General features: G+C 34.0%; 4 protein-coding genes across 5 annotated transcripts; all 4 read right to left on the bottom strand.

Moving 5' to 3' along the window:
* Positions 1 to 2,453: 2,453 nt before the first annotated feature.
* On the bottom strand, positions 2,454 to 3,512 carry LOC108852500 (uncharacterized). Its single transcript, XM_018626002.2, has one exon. It carries the CDS (start codon positions 3,414 to 3,416, stop codon positions 2,622 to 2,624), a length of 795 nt encoding a protein of 264 aa, XP_018481504.1. The 5' UTR covers positions 3,417 to 3,512; the 3' UTR covers positions 2,454 to 2,621.
* Positions 3,513 to 6,254: 2,742 nt separating this feature from the next.
* Positions 6,255 to 8,791, bottom strand: LOC108855930 (zinc finger CCCH domain-containing protein 59). 2 transcript variants are annotated; one of them, XM_018629860.2, is made up of 7 exons: positions 8,653 to 8,791; positions 7,739 to 8,204; positions 7,451 to 7,636; positions 7,227 to 7,328; positions 6,807 to 7,139; positions 6,615 to 6,712; positions 6,255 to 6,504 (listed from the first exon to the last, which is right to left on the bottom strand). In XM_018629860.2, exons 2-7 carry the CDS (start codon positions 8,201 to 8,203, stop codon positions 6,372 to 6,374), a joined length of 1,317 nt encoding a protein of 438 aa, XP_018485362.1. In that variant the 5' UTR covers position 8,204; positions 8,653 to 8,791; the 3' UTR covers positions 6,255 to 6,371. The 2 variants fall into 2 exon arrangements, with proteins under 2 accessions (XP_018485362.1, XP_018485361.1); XM_018629859.2 differs by having other exon boundaries at positions 7,739 to 8,784.
* A 1,064-nt stretch (positions 8,792 to 9,855) lies between these two features.
* LOC108850669 (uncharacterized) lies at positions 9,856 to 11,037 on the bottom strand. The gene is made up of 3 exons (XM_057008195.1): positions 10,387 to 11,037; positions 9,974 to 10,306; positions 9,856 to 9,909 (listed from the first exon to the last, which is right to left on the bottom strand). Exons 1-3 carry the CDS (start codon positions 11,035 to 11,037, stop codon positions 9,856 to 9,858), a joined length of 1,038 nt encoding a protein of 345 aa, XP_056864175.1.
* Positions 11,038 to 11,712: 675 nt separating this feature from the next.
* On the bottom strand, positions 11,713 to 13,500 carry LOC108849443 (glutaredoxin-C2). The gene is made up of 4 exons (XM_018622998.2): positions 13,325 to 13,500; positions 12,993 to 13,081; positions 12,093 to 12,191; positions 11,713 to 11,979 (listed from the first exon to the last, which is right to left on the bottom strand). The coding sequence occupies exons 1-4, from the start codon at positions 13,378 to 13,380 to the stop codon at positions 11,888 to 11,890; spliced, it is 336 nt and encodes a 111-aa protein (XP_018478500.1). The 5' UTR covers positions 13,381 to 13,500; the 3' UTR covers positions 11,713 to 11,887.
* Between the last annotated feature and the right edge of the window lie 78 nt (positions 13,501 to 13,578).

Genomic DNA, 13,578 nt, shown 5'->3' on the forward strand with positions numbered 1-13,578 from the left:
GAATGTTCAACACGAAATACACATCTATCAAACTCAGACAATACCTATACATAACTCAACCGAAAAAAAAATTATTCACTGATAACTCAGCCAATTTCTTGACATAACTCATACATTTCTTATACATAACTCAGCTAAAACAGAAATTTTAATCACTGATAACTCAGCCAATTCATTGGTATAACTCAGACATTTTTTAAATAACTTAGCCAAATCAAGAATTAATTATTTTTATGACTATTCATTACCATTTTCATGGAAATCCTAAATTAGACAGTTGTAATATAATTTACGTTGGTGTATTAATTGAAAATTTAACTCATGCGTAAGCACAATTATTATGGTTCCATTTACTAGGTGTGTAAATATTTATATAATTAGACATAATATTGTCCGCCATTTTTGTGGATAGATGAAATATTCTGAGTAGATAGACCAATATTTTAGAGAGAAAGTAGATGAAATATATTGGAATAGACGTTATCCAAAAATACCTGATATAAAGAGAATCAGTTTTCGCAACACAAATTCATCACAATGGGAAGATGTGTCACATATTGGTATAATGGATATCATGAGAATAGAATATACATTAATACTTTTTTGTAATTAGAAGTTCATCAACCACCAAAATTACTGTGAAAATATAGACCAAAAGTAGTAAAATTTTATTATCGCTCGCCATTATCCATCATCCTATCATTTTGTTCAATTTATATTTTTATAAAAGAAAATAACTAAAAGAAAGAGCTTATAAAATGATAATTTTTTTTCAATTTTGAGAAACTCAATTTCACATGTCAATTCTTCAATACTCAATAAACTAGGTGCTTTTCCCGTGCTCATGCACGGGTATAAATATTTATAAAGTAAATACATTATAATATTTTGTTTACTTTATGATAGTTTATTAATATTTTTAATTTTTTAATTATTCTGTTATTTATATTGTAATCAATATGCATGATTTATTTTAAATAACATTGTGTTATTTTAATTAGATTATAATTTTGGATATATAATATCTCGAATATTTGGTTATTATTTGGATATATTAGATAACATTACTTTTTACGATTCAACTAAGATATTTTGTTATACCGATCAATTTTTTTGATTAATTTTGTTGTTTTCATATAGTTTGATTCTTGCCTTAAATTTTTATATATATTTTTAGTAGGATTATGTATAATTTAATATATGTTTTTTTTTAAAATCAAATAGTAAAAGTAAACTAAAGTGTTTCAAAGTTACATCTTAATTGTAATAGTTGGTTAATATATTTGTAGTATTATTTGAGAATTTCATATTTATTTAGTAAAATGTTGAGAATCAATGATAATATATTATTTTATTTAATGTTTGACTTTGTATAAAATAATTTGAATTGGTCTAGTTACTCATTTGTGGGTATATTGTGTTACATATTTACATTCAAGTATAACTATTTCTAATATAATTCAATCAAATCATATTTATTGTATTCATTCCATTAGTTTAGTTTTCATCTTAGATGTGTATATATATTTATGAATTGGCTATTTGTAAATAGCCCATGACCATGTTAATTTTATAGTACTTGGTAATTTGGAATATGTTATTATCACAAATAAAATTATAAAAATAAAGTTATGATAGGTACAAAATTGCATAAAAATATAATATATATACATTCTAAAAAGGAATATTAAATCTTTATTTTAATATCAAGATTATTTTTCTAAAATTTCTTTTTATGAAATCAAATTATATATAAAAATTATTTTCGGTTTAAGTTTATAAATATTTTCTCTATCATACATGTTATTTCAAAAATATAAAAGGGAATATAAAAAGATTAATTAAATTTTATTCATTAAAATATCTTAGTTTATGTTATTTAAATTATTTTGTAAAAATATGAGAAATATATTGATTTTTATAAAATGCTTAATACTTTTAAAAATATATATTATATTGTTAAGATTATTTTTAAAAAGGGAAATTTTTTTTTTACTTTAAAATCAAGATTATTTTGGTAAATTTCCTTATTATGAATTACACTATATATAAAAGATATTTTTCGTTTTAAAATTTATATATTTTCTTTATATATAGGTTATTTGAAAAAAATAACTTAAATAGAAAAGGAAAATAAGGATATCATCGTAATCAATCACCGTGAGAGTTAACGTTATCGTGACACGCAGGAAAATGACTTCTCAAATAATATTATAGAGATACAATTGTTTTCAAAATAAGATAATATGATTTATTAAATGTTAAGTTTTTATATTGTCTGAGAAATTCATCCAGTTTTTCTCATTGCATGCAGCATTTTTTTTTTTGACATCACTGTGCAAGTCCAGCGTATCTTACCCCATAGTGAATTCGTATTTTCCTACCAACGCAATAAATATTTTAAAACCAAAAGCCCACTAAGTATTTATAACTGAGCCGAAGAAAAAACCGTATGACAATTTAATCTTTGTTCTTATTGAAATGCCCACTTCATTTTCGTTATTAACCAATGGGCCGGACCGTTGTGGCCCAAAACATAAATGAAAAGCCTTCTCGAGATTGACGATATTGCTGTAATTACGGTAAAAAAGAAAATAAAATCAGGAAGGAAGAGTGTTTCGTCAGCGATGATGAACGTTGAAGAAGAAGAGCCCAAATTGCTTATACGGTAGATACGATTTTCTCTTCTCTTCTTCCTTCTTCGCTTTCTTCTTCAGATAAAACTTCTCATGTGCCGAAGAAGAAACCTTCTCCTTCTTCGTCGACGCTTCCTCGTCTCTGTTTCTCGATTTCGAATTCAGGAAACTAAGCGACTGCTTCCCTTCGCTGTAACTTCTCTTCAACAAGTCCCTAATCCTCCACCGCCTCGACGACGACGATGATGATGATGATCCCGTCGATTTGCTCTTTCTCCAAACGCCCTTCGATGATTTCTCCGGCGTCCACGCACAGTAAATCTCGCTCGAAACTCCGTCCAGCTCTTTCTCTTCATCGGACGAAGACGACGACGAAGAATCTTCGCGATCGTCGCGGAGGAACAGATCCCTCAGTCGAGTCTTAACCGCCGGACGCGAAGACTCGTCGGAGGTTTTGGAGATTACAGCCTGGTTGAAAACCGGGAACACGAGATCGCAGTCGCCGGGGAAAGACGCCTCCGCCTCGTAATCCGATCGTATATTAACGAATTCGAAGCCATCGTCGCCGTCGTTGTTGTTGTACTCACCGGAACATTCAAGTCGAACTCGCTCGGCGGTTTCAACGAGTCCGTCGTTAGCGTAACTGCTAAAGCTAGGACTAAACGACGCCGTGTTGTCGTCTTCTTTCTCCATTAGTGTTCTTCTCTTTCTCGTATAACCCCAAGAGAGTATGAAGCTTTTTCTCTGTATATATAAGGAGAAAACTGTTGGTATTATCATGAAAAATGGCAATTGTGTAAATTTAAGGGAAATAGTGAAAGCGTAGACCTTCTAGAGGCATTAAGTGGATCCCATAAAGTTTAGGTAGAGATTAGAATTGTAATTAATTAGTTGATAATGAGGCATTACTTGACTCTTTTGTATTTAGATGATTTACTGACTACAATCTAACTAAAAGTGGTAACTTGACAAAAAAAAAAAGTGGTAACATGTCTATTTAACCAGGTAGATAGTTATTATGACCAGATGTAAAGTTTCCTTACCATTAATCTTAGATCCTTTTTGAGAGCAAAGCCTAACTAAAATTTGCTTTCTTAAAATTTGCTTTCTATTCTATGGGAATTTATTAGAGATATGATGGACCTGAAGATATGTATCTTACGGACCAAGACTGTGAAACTCGTGAAACCCATGAAGACCCTCAAGACTAAAAAAAAAGATTTGAAGAACAAGTTAACCTCAAGATATTCCTAGTATATTTCCATTAAGTGTTTAGGAAAGTTAACATTATCTAATGTCAACATTATGTTAATATTAGAACTATATATATGGATCTTGTATTCTCATATCAAATACAACACAATAATATATATCATTCTATTCTACTTTACAGAATTATTAATAAATGAGGAATTGGCATGTAGTTGGCTTTCCGATAAGAATTGCGGATCCATACGACATGCTTTGCATTCATCTTAGGTTCAGTACACATGTGGTAGGTTAAATTCTTATCCAATCTTTTCTACCTATGTTATGTTACCTTCTTCTCCAAGAGATTAAAAATAAGCTAAAAAGAGAGTAATAGCGACGTTTTTGGTGGAGTTTAAAGTTAAATAATAAGGACTTTAAAAAAAAAAAAAATAAATAAATAATAAGGACTTCCTCATAAGGTTATTTGAGATAAAATTTGCAAACTGTTTGATAATGATGATCTGGACTTTAGAGACCTCAAAGATTTCAATCTCGCCTTACTTGCAAATCAAGTCTAAATGTTGTTACATCACCCTACTTCTTTACTAGTTACGAGCTTAGAAAATGTGAATATTTGTGACACACCAACCCTATGGAGGTGGATACCTCAAATTTTTCATCACCGGGGTGGAATAGCATGATAACAGCCCTACATCTACTCAGAGAGGGATCGAGTGAAAATACATGTTCAGATTTTAATACAAAAGTTTTGTGTCTAAGTAGGTACCTTCGGTTTCTTGTGTAGCTTATGTGTGCCAAAGTAGCAATAGTTAGGGCTGATCGTTCATATACCTGTTCGGATTTGTTTTAAATCTATTCGAATTTTTTAGAGTTAGTTATAAAAAATCCATCAAAACATCTATAAATTTTTGTTTGGATTTAGTTCAGACCTTGTTAATTTGGTTAATATTCAGATATTTGTTTTATTATGCAAAATATTCAAAATTTCTAATATACTTGATAACTTTAAAATTTCAAGAAATAAAAATAAATAAAACATATAAATTTGAATAATGTAAAAATAAGTACCTAAAATTAACATGAAAATTAGTTCGATTTGAATATTTGGATGGAAACAGAGAGGTATTTCATATAGTTTTCTTTCAGATTTATATTTATGGCTATTTTGGATAATTTTAATTTATTTTAAATATTTTATAGGGGTATTAAATCCAAAATAAATAATATATTTAAATATATATTTGTGATTCAAATATGATCCTAAAAATATTTTAGTTTGGTCGGATCAAGTTTTTCTAGTATTAAAATTTTGGATCTGTTCAAATATGTTTATAAGTTTGGTTCAGATTCAATATTATTTTTAGATTGGTTTTGATTCAGTTCTTTGGTCTAGCAAGTGAAAACACAACTAACTCGTTTTTCAAAACTCAATATATTATTAATGATTTTGCAACAGAATACAAATATCACCCGAGAATAAACCGTTATAACGAAATATAAACTTTTTTATAAATGAAGAAATAAGATATAGCTTAGCTTTTGAAATATAAACATAACTGATTTATTCAGTTAACAGCATGTAGTGGCGTAGCGCCAATAGAATACAAACTTTACAGAGCCTTGATGTGCAAGGAAACTTTTATATTTGGTACAAACAAAACCTTAAATAATCATCAATCATATGCGTATAATCTTCTGTAAGAAAATGTTGTTTCTATATTGAAATAACATTCGTTGGTAAACATCACATAAAATAATGAATACGTTGCTGACGAATGAAAAAGGAATCATGACTAGTTTGAATTCTAACGATTATTTTTCGTAATAATTTCTTCTCTAAAACGAAGGTTCGATTGCTTCAGTTACTTAATATTGCAGCATCATTTTTGCTCTCGTCACAACTAGGTAGTCACAACAACGATGACTTTAATAAAATCAATCAAATGAATAACTGGAATTATACACTCGTAGCATTATTATGTGTACCATAAATTATAAATACATCTAGGTGTTCTATAGAATAATAATAGCCTTGACAAATCTTAAGGGCGAAGCTAAATAGAATTGTTTTGTATGTATTGATCTCAAATCGAATCAAATATTAGATTTGTCTTTCTCCGGTAGAACAAACTCACACCAATCTAACTCTTTTGTCATTGCACCGCCATACATAATATAACATTTCTTCTTTGTATTGAAAAAAACAAATAATAATTAATTGTTACTTAGAGAATACTTCATACCCGTAAACAACATTTAATCCTGCGTTATTGAAATGTTAAATTCTTTAAATAATTGTTACAAGACGACAAATTAAGTTGGAGGTGTTTTAGAAATTTTGGTGGTGTTATGGACGAAGTTGCAAGTAATACCGTAACTTGTGAGTTACGTGTGACAAAAAAAACAAAGCCTGAAAGCACATGATATTACTTTAGTGCATGGATATTTAGTATCCGAGTCATTACATAAGGACAATTTCTTAAACTCATTTACATATTAAATCAACCAAGAATGGTTAAATTGCTAAACTTTGGTGCCAGCTAAACTCCAAACACGCAGCTTCCCACTCTTGTCTCCGGTGAATAACAACCCTTCAGGACCAACTGTGATTGCACCGACCGTGTTCGTAGAGAACATCTTTCCTCTCTCTTCAAAACTGTTGCATAGCCCACAAAAAAACAGAACGAATGAATAACAATGATTAAGGTTACATCAACAAGTCAGTAACAATATAGGTAGAGAGACACAAGACTAGGCTCCACTTACGATGGTAGATCACATATACTGACTGTTCCGTTTTGGTAAGAGCAGAATACAATAGGTTTGCCCTCTGCATCGGTCATTCCACTAAGAGTATGCACACTCTGTTTCAAACCACAAAGAAAGAAAACATTAAGGCACGTTTTTTCAATAAATGTGGTTATTTGTAATGGGAATAGGTGTGTATAGGAAACTTACTTGTCCTTGTCTGCGTGTATTAGTAACTTTCAAGATGCTGTTGTCAGAACAAGCCCAGACTTTGATGGTCCCATCCAAAGAAGACGATATGAGATACTGATCCCAACATAGGAGGGAGGTGACAGTGTCGGTATGTTGCCTCAGTGTCATCGTACATTCCAGTGTATAGAGATCCCACACCTTTATTGTTCTATCAACAGAACCAGAGTATAATCGCTGACCTCCAACAATAAAGCATGTGACTTCACCAGTATGGTGTCCCTCCAGAGATGTGAGATATGTGAAAGGATCAGACTCGGTGTCAGTTGCCTTCCAGACAGATATGCTACCAGACTGCAGAAAAGAAACTCACTTTAGAACCGACAAGCAAGCAGAGAACTAAAACAAGTAGAAAGTGAAAGAGAAAACTACAATACTTACACTTGTCCCAGCAAAAAGCATTCCATTGCCAACAGTCATAGCACGGACCTGACCAATCACTCCGTTAAGATGCAAATCTTTACTGGTTTGAACGTTAAAAGCCTGCAGAATAGTATATAAGCAAAAACTATGAGACCAGAGCCAAAGCAAACACAACAAATCCCACTCAAGACAATAGACGACTATAATAACTGTAAAACGTATACGGGATAGCTTGTACTAACCTTCACAGCATTCGGCAAGCCAAGGAAAACCCATGGACCTTCACTCACTAACGACCCTGCTTCCGCCTGGAGGTTGATTGTATGAACACACTGGCCAGTGTGGCAGTCCCAGATTCGCAATGTACCATCGCTACTGGCTGAAAAGAGTTTATCTGAACCTTGAGGAAGTGCAATCCCTTTCAGATCCTATAGACAACAACAATATATTCAAGTTGGCAGAAATAAAAATGTTTTTCATTGAGTCAATAGTGAAGAGTAACAAAGAGAGCTTTTAGAAAGGAAACAAACCTTCTTGTGTCCTTCAAGAGCAGCTACCATGACCATCCCGGGGAGGCTAGTCCAAGAGTGCAAGAAAGAGCATTGATCACCCTTCTTGCAGTTTCCAGCTTTCCAAAACTTACAGACGCATACCTCAGACTTGGGACTGCCTCTATCGTTAGACACCCAACCTCTCTTGTCTGAAACAGACGAGCTTCTTTGCCCATACGCAGCATCCTTCCTCTGCAGATTTGACACACTAGATCGTGCCCCTGGAACTTGTGGTTTCGTTGACCCATAGGTGCTACCATTCTTCCTCGGCATGTTTCCATCTGACGCCGTCCAAACCAGATTCCTAGACCACTTATTAGGACCCTTGTTTTCATAAGGAACATAAGGTCTTCTGGGAGCTATATCAGCTACAAAACCTTGTTGTCTTTCCACTCCGAAGTTCCTTCCGTTAGAGTATCTCCTGGGAGCCTTGTAGTAACTCATACTATAAAAACACATTGAGAAAAACACTAACTTTAGCAGACTGTACCCACAGAGACGATCTTGCTTCATCCACAGAAACCTCAGAAGAGTAACACGCTTCCCAAGGAGTACCAAGACTGAGAATCAAAAAACCTCCAATCCTCTGAATACTCCCAAGTCCACAGAAATCATAAACAAAACCTAATAAATCTAATCTCCATTCCTAAACCCTAATCTAATTCCAGAAACGCCATAGAGGGATCAGCCGTTCATTACTTATAAAACCCTAAATATACACAAAAACAACCAAAGAAGCGAGGTACAAAAGGCGTTCATCCTTCATCGGGCGAAACCCTAGCTTCCTGGGTAATCAATGGGAATAGGACGGCGAAGATCGAGACGAAGCGGAAACCGAAATTGAAAGCACGACGAAATCATCGGGGAGATCCGAAGTCGAAGAAGAAGCAAACCTGAGAGATCAAACGAACGTACGATCGATCTATATCTTCGACTCGCGTGAGAGATCAATAAGAAAGAAAAAAAAAAGAGGTTTTTCTCTCTTTTCTTTTTGACGCGGTGAGAATAAGCAAAAGAGACGGTTGCATTAGCTCTTGCCTTTGAGATGTATTTATAGATGGACGTGGAGACCCATATATAAGTGGGCCTGATTTTATGGTCAAGCAAAAAAGGAATAAGCTGTGTTTTTGGGCCACAATCTCGGGTCTTATTTTCTTCTTCTTTTGCTTATAAATGTTGCAATATTTTAGTGCTATCTGCAAATATATACGCGAAGTTGTTTTTTAATTTCTTCTTGCAACAATAATCTCTTTCAAAGCATCTTCCATATGTGTAGACACAATTTATTGTTTTTGTTTATATTCCTTTTCTTTTCTGTTATAACCTATGATATGTATAAGACTTCTGTTAAGGTTTTGATAACAATCTGCACATCTTTATTATTTTTCAGCAATCTAGCAAATCTACGCATCAGTCATGCTTCTAGCTTAGAAACAAAGTATGATAAAGAGAAAACTAAAAATGCAATTATCAATGCTTAAAGTATTTAAATAATATAGATAGAAAAAGCATCAAACTCAAACCAAAATTAAATTCTAGTGAAAATAGAAGCTTGAAATAAATAATGCAGGGATCTAAAAGATGTAAGACATGATCCTAAGAAACAGAGACGAATCCAACAATATTATTCGGTTTGTGTTTATTTATGGCATTCAAGTTTCTTCCTTCGGTTTCTTCACGAGCAAGTTTGAGAGACCATTGGTCAATGCAGAGGATGAGACCAAAGAAGCTCTGAGAATGCTGATGAGCTGCAATGGAAGCAAAAAAACTTAACACTACGGCAAAAAGGATATAACAAAAAAAAAAAAGAAGGCTAAATACTACAACAATAATTACCTTTGCTCTAGAAATGCTAATCTGATGCTCTTCGAGATCACTGATGTTCACCTCCATCTTCTTCAACAAGCCAACTGTCGAAAATGAATTCATAGGCGATACACTCAGATCATTAGACACAATGAACTTTGTATTTTTCTTCATAAAACCGGTGTCACATCTTGATGAACTTCCAGAAATTACTTTCGGATTGTTTGGAGACATTTTCACAATATCACCACCTATCATGAGCCGTTCCCTAGAGTACTGAATCTGCCTGGCTAATTCGCAACTCCAAGAATTGCTAGAATTGCGAGGAACAAAACATTCATACACTGGTGAGGGAGAAGGGAGAAAGCCAAACATATTGTTGTTACTGCAACTATAATAGTCAGGAACTTGATAAAAATTGGAAGCTGATGCTTTTCTACAAGGGCTTCTGCACAGATTTCCGACACATCCCAAATTGTTGGATAGTGAGCAGACCAACTCAAGAGGCAAGATCAGAGAACTGAGAAGAGCATCGATGAAGTCTTCACTGCACTCGGCATAAAGAATCTCCCTATCAAATTTTCTAACAAAAACTTTCATAGAAAATACACTGCTTGGTTCTACAGTGTTTTGAACATGCGCTGATAGCATTTTGAGCTCCCTTGTCATGCAAGTTTCCCTCAGGAACGCGCATGTTAAGGGAGTTTCCGAAGTGAAAAAACATCCCAAGAGAGTCAGCACCTAAGATTTAGACGAGTAGTAGATGTTAGAGAGATTTATGTATTAACGACAATGATGCAAAACAAGGAAGATAAGAGTACCTCTTCGAACCCTATGTCAAGAAGGGTTTCTTGCAGATCACTAAAACCAAGGTACCCTAGATCATTAAGAACATTCATGATAACACCAATAGAGTTAACTGATACTTTCAAATCATCCGTCACAATGAATGAGGATCTGCATTTGACAAACACTCCATCTGCACTATTGCCAATCTCTTCTCCAACTTGATCTTCTTCTGATAAAAAAATCCCAGTGCTCATCATACATCCACAACTACATCTTGAGGTGTTAAAATTGCTGTATTCATCGACGCACTTCCAAGAATCATCTTCACTAAAATAGTTTGAGCATATAAAGAACTCGGTGGCATCAGTATCACCCATGTTCAGCTTGAGCTTTCTACAGTGAATCGCATAAGAACTCTTGGGAGACTGTAACATACTCTTGCAAGCTTCGGTCTCAAAATGCTCGATGCCCATATCTGCAACGCTTTTGTTAAGGTTTTGATAACAAGCTAGGACTGTCTGCGAATCTTTATGATTCTCCAGCAATCTAGCAATTTTACCCATTGGTAGACTCAAAAGGCTGATGAGCACGTCAACGAAATCTTGATCTGCCTCAGCCAAAACAACTTTGTTTCTATTCTCATCAACGAGAAGTTTCAATCTAAACTTTGCACTGGTAGCCATTTTAGAAGTTTAGGAAAACGAAAAAAGAATCAAGTGTGGCTTTAAATATTCATAAAGTTAAGCCCTCTACACATATATAAGGAACTAGTGGTTATGAATCTGAAGAGGTTTCAAAATGTTAAACGAATAACTCCAGCAATTATTCCTCTTCAATTTAATGCTTGGAAATCCAAATATAAATTCCCAATAAAATATAGCCGTTGATATTCTCCATCGTGTATTAAACTGTGAAGTCTCCGATGGAGAATATGAAAGAGTTTATATTTTCCTGTGCTAAAATTTTCAGGACTATAGCACATTTCTTTACGGCTTTACACTAGTAGTAGTAATTGCAACTGTAATATAAATTTCCAAAAAAATATAACCTTTGATATTCTCCATCGTGTAATAAACTGCGAAGTCTTCGTTGAAGAATATGAAAAGAGTTTATTTTCCTGTGATAAAATTTTCAGGATTTCAGCACATTTCTTTACGGTTTTACACTAGTAATTGCAACTTCTTACTGTGTACTGAACAGTGAGGAGTTTACGTACGGTTCATCGCTATTACTCTGTAACTGCAACGGCGTGCAACCTCAAACACACACAAAATTGTGTATTGAAAAATCAAGAGTTTATAGTCAAAGTTTGATTAAATCTTTCAAAACTAAAATTCGAGTTTCTCTTCACGTCGAGATATTACGAGAAATGAAATTACTAGCAAAATGCTGATAATTATAACATAAATGTATCAGAAGTTCAAAACCGACTTCGACATAACCACAAGTTTAAAACATTTCAGACAAAGTTCACATTTATTGCTCAAACTTGTTTATTCCTGATAGAAGCGAATCACAAACTGATTGTGCCCTTTAAGCAGAAGTAGTTCCAGTAGTTGCAGCAATAGCTCCAGCTTCAGTCAACATAGGAACCAACTTCCCGTCTTTGTGCAGTTTGGTCACATCTACAGAACAAAGAACATCACAAGATTTGATTAAGAGAAAGCACAAGGAAAATTCAGAATAGTAATCCTTTAAAAAAATTCGAAAGAGAGTTGTTGTGCTCTAGTTCTCTTACTGTCGCAGCCACCGATGTGTTTTTCACCTATGAAGACATTGGGAACGGTGCGTTGCCCAGTCCATTCTGCCAGAGCTGATTGAATTTGGCTACCATCACCTGTATTATAACAACAGCAATGAACAATGATTAAGTCTGGAGTTCTCCGGTGAGTCTGCATCAGTATAATATACTCATCGACTGCTACGGTCCCAGAAACATATACTTGAATCAAAAACCTAAATCGAATCTTCAGAAAAAGACGGAAGTTTTTTGAGTGAAGGGCTCGCGAGCAGAGCCTTTACAAGGAACAAACATAAAACCTAAACTAGAATCTCCAGAGAAAGCAGAGAAACATTCTTGAGTTTGTTCTTGAATAAACATGAATATGTAAGGGGGCAAGAGAAAAATCAGAACTTTTTTTGTCTACATAGAACAATGTGATCAAGAACAGAACCTAAACTTGGTAGTACAAACAAAAAACCTAAACTTGGTAGTACAAACAAAAACCAAAACTCGAATCTCAAATAAACAAACAGACAAAAGTGTATGAAAACACTAAAAGATGGTAAATGAAACAAAATTAATATAGTTGGATCAATAACCTAAGCACAAATATCTTATAGGGAAAACCAAGAAACTATAGATGATGGGCTCATGAACAAAACCTATAAAAGGATCAAAACAAAAAACCTAAACCGTAAGAGAAAGCAGAGAAACATTCCACAGCAGTGAGTTTATTGAACCAAAACCTAAACTTTGATTGAACCAATAACTAAATATGAATCTTGTAAACAAAACATTATACACAAGGATCAAACAAAAACCTAAACAAAAACCAAAACTCGAGTGTCACGTTACACAAAGAAGATAAATGAAATGAATAAATGACGAAAGATTGGGGGAGGAGGGGATTATTACTCTCTTTGTCGAGCTCAACGGCAACGAATTTAGCACCCAATTGCTGCAAAAGCTCCTTCACTCTCACACAGTACGGACAATACGACTTGCTGCCAAAAAAAAAAACAATCAAAACACAGACTCACCCCTTTGGTACACAAAAGCGTCTAGATACATCCATAGGATGATGATGCTTGGTAATCGTAACATCAACATCCACACAATCAAATCTATATACGCAAACAAGTATAAACTCCGATTCGAAGATACCAACGCGCTCACACACAACAACCATACAAAACGAACAACGCGAGAAAAAATAAATAAATGGGAGAATCGAGAAGAGACAGAACCTGAAAACAACGACGGGGTTGCTGGAGACGGTCTCTTTAGCCTTCTGCATCGCCATCTTTCTTCGTCAAAATTCTGAAAACCCTAGATTCGTTTTTTTTTGGTGTCGATCTTGTTTTTAGGAGAATGGAATGGAATGTTTGAGAGAAGAAGCGAATCGGTCGGCTTTATAAATACGCAGTTGATGATGACTTTTGTAATCGGTCAACAAAGATGAAACTCTTGTTTAATATCAGCCGTCCATTTCTGAAGCATG

The sequence above is a fragment of the Raphanus sativus genome, chromosome 4 (genome assembly GCF_000801105.2).
Source record: "Raphanus sativus cultivar WK10039 chromosome 4, ASM80110v3, whole genome shotgun sequence".
In the NCBI taxonomy this organism is placed as follows: domain Eukaryota; kingdom Viridiplantae; phylum Streptophyta; class Magnoliopsida; order Brassicales; family Brassicaceae; genus Raphanus; species Raphanus sativus.

Bases quoted from the DNA above. Each gene is read 5' to 3' on its own strand.
- LOC108849443 (XM_018622998.2), bottom strand. From the start codon at position 13,380: ATGGCGATGCAGAAGGCTAAAGAGACCGTCTCCAGCAACCCCGTCGTT. The intron at 12,192-12,992 runs GTAATAATCCCC...GTTATAATACAG, and splicing joins CGTTGAGCTCGACAAAGAGA to GTGATGGTAGCCAAATTCAA. The intron at 11,980-12,092 runs GTAAGAGAACTA...TTTGTTCTGTAG, and splicing joins ACACATCGGTGGCTGCGACA to ATGTGACCAAACTGCACAAA.
- LOC108852500 (XM_018626002.2), bottom strand. From the start codon at position 3,416: ATGATAATACCAACAGTTTTCTCCTTATATATACAGAGAAAAAGCTTC.
- LOC108855930 (XM_018629859.2), bottom strand. From the start codon at position 8,272: ATGAAGCAAGATCGTCTCTGTGGGTACAGTCTGCTAAAGTTAGTGTTT. The intron at 6,713-6,806 runs GTAAGTTTCCTA...GGTTTGAAACAG, and splicing joins ATACACGCAGACAAGGACAA to AGTGTGCATACTCTTAGTGG. The intron at 6,505-6,614 runs GTAAGTGGAGCC...GCTATGCAACAG, and splicing joins AGTATATGTGATCTACCATC to TTTTGAAGAGAGAGGAAAGA.
- LOC108850669 (XM_057008195.1), bottom strand. From the start codon at position 11,037: ATGGCTACCAGTGCAAAGTTTAGATTGAAACTTCTCGTTGATGAGAAT. The intron at 10,307-10,386 runs GTACTCTTATCT...TCTAAATCTTAG, and splicing joins TTGACATAGGGTTCGAAGAG to GTGCTGACTCTCTTGGGATG. The intron at 9,910-9,973 runs GTTCCTGACTAT...CTCCCTCACCAG, and splicing joins CAGCTTCCAATTTTTATCAA to TGTATGAATGTTTTGTTCCT.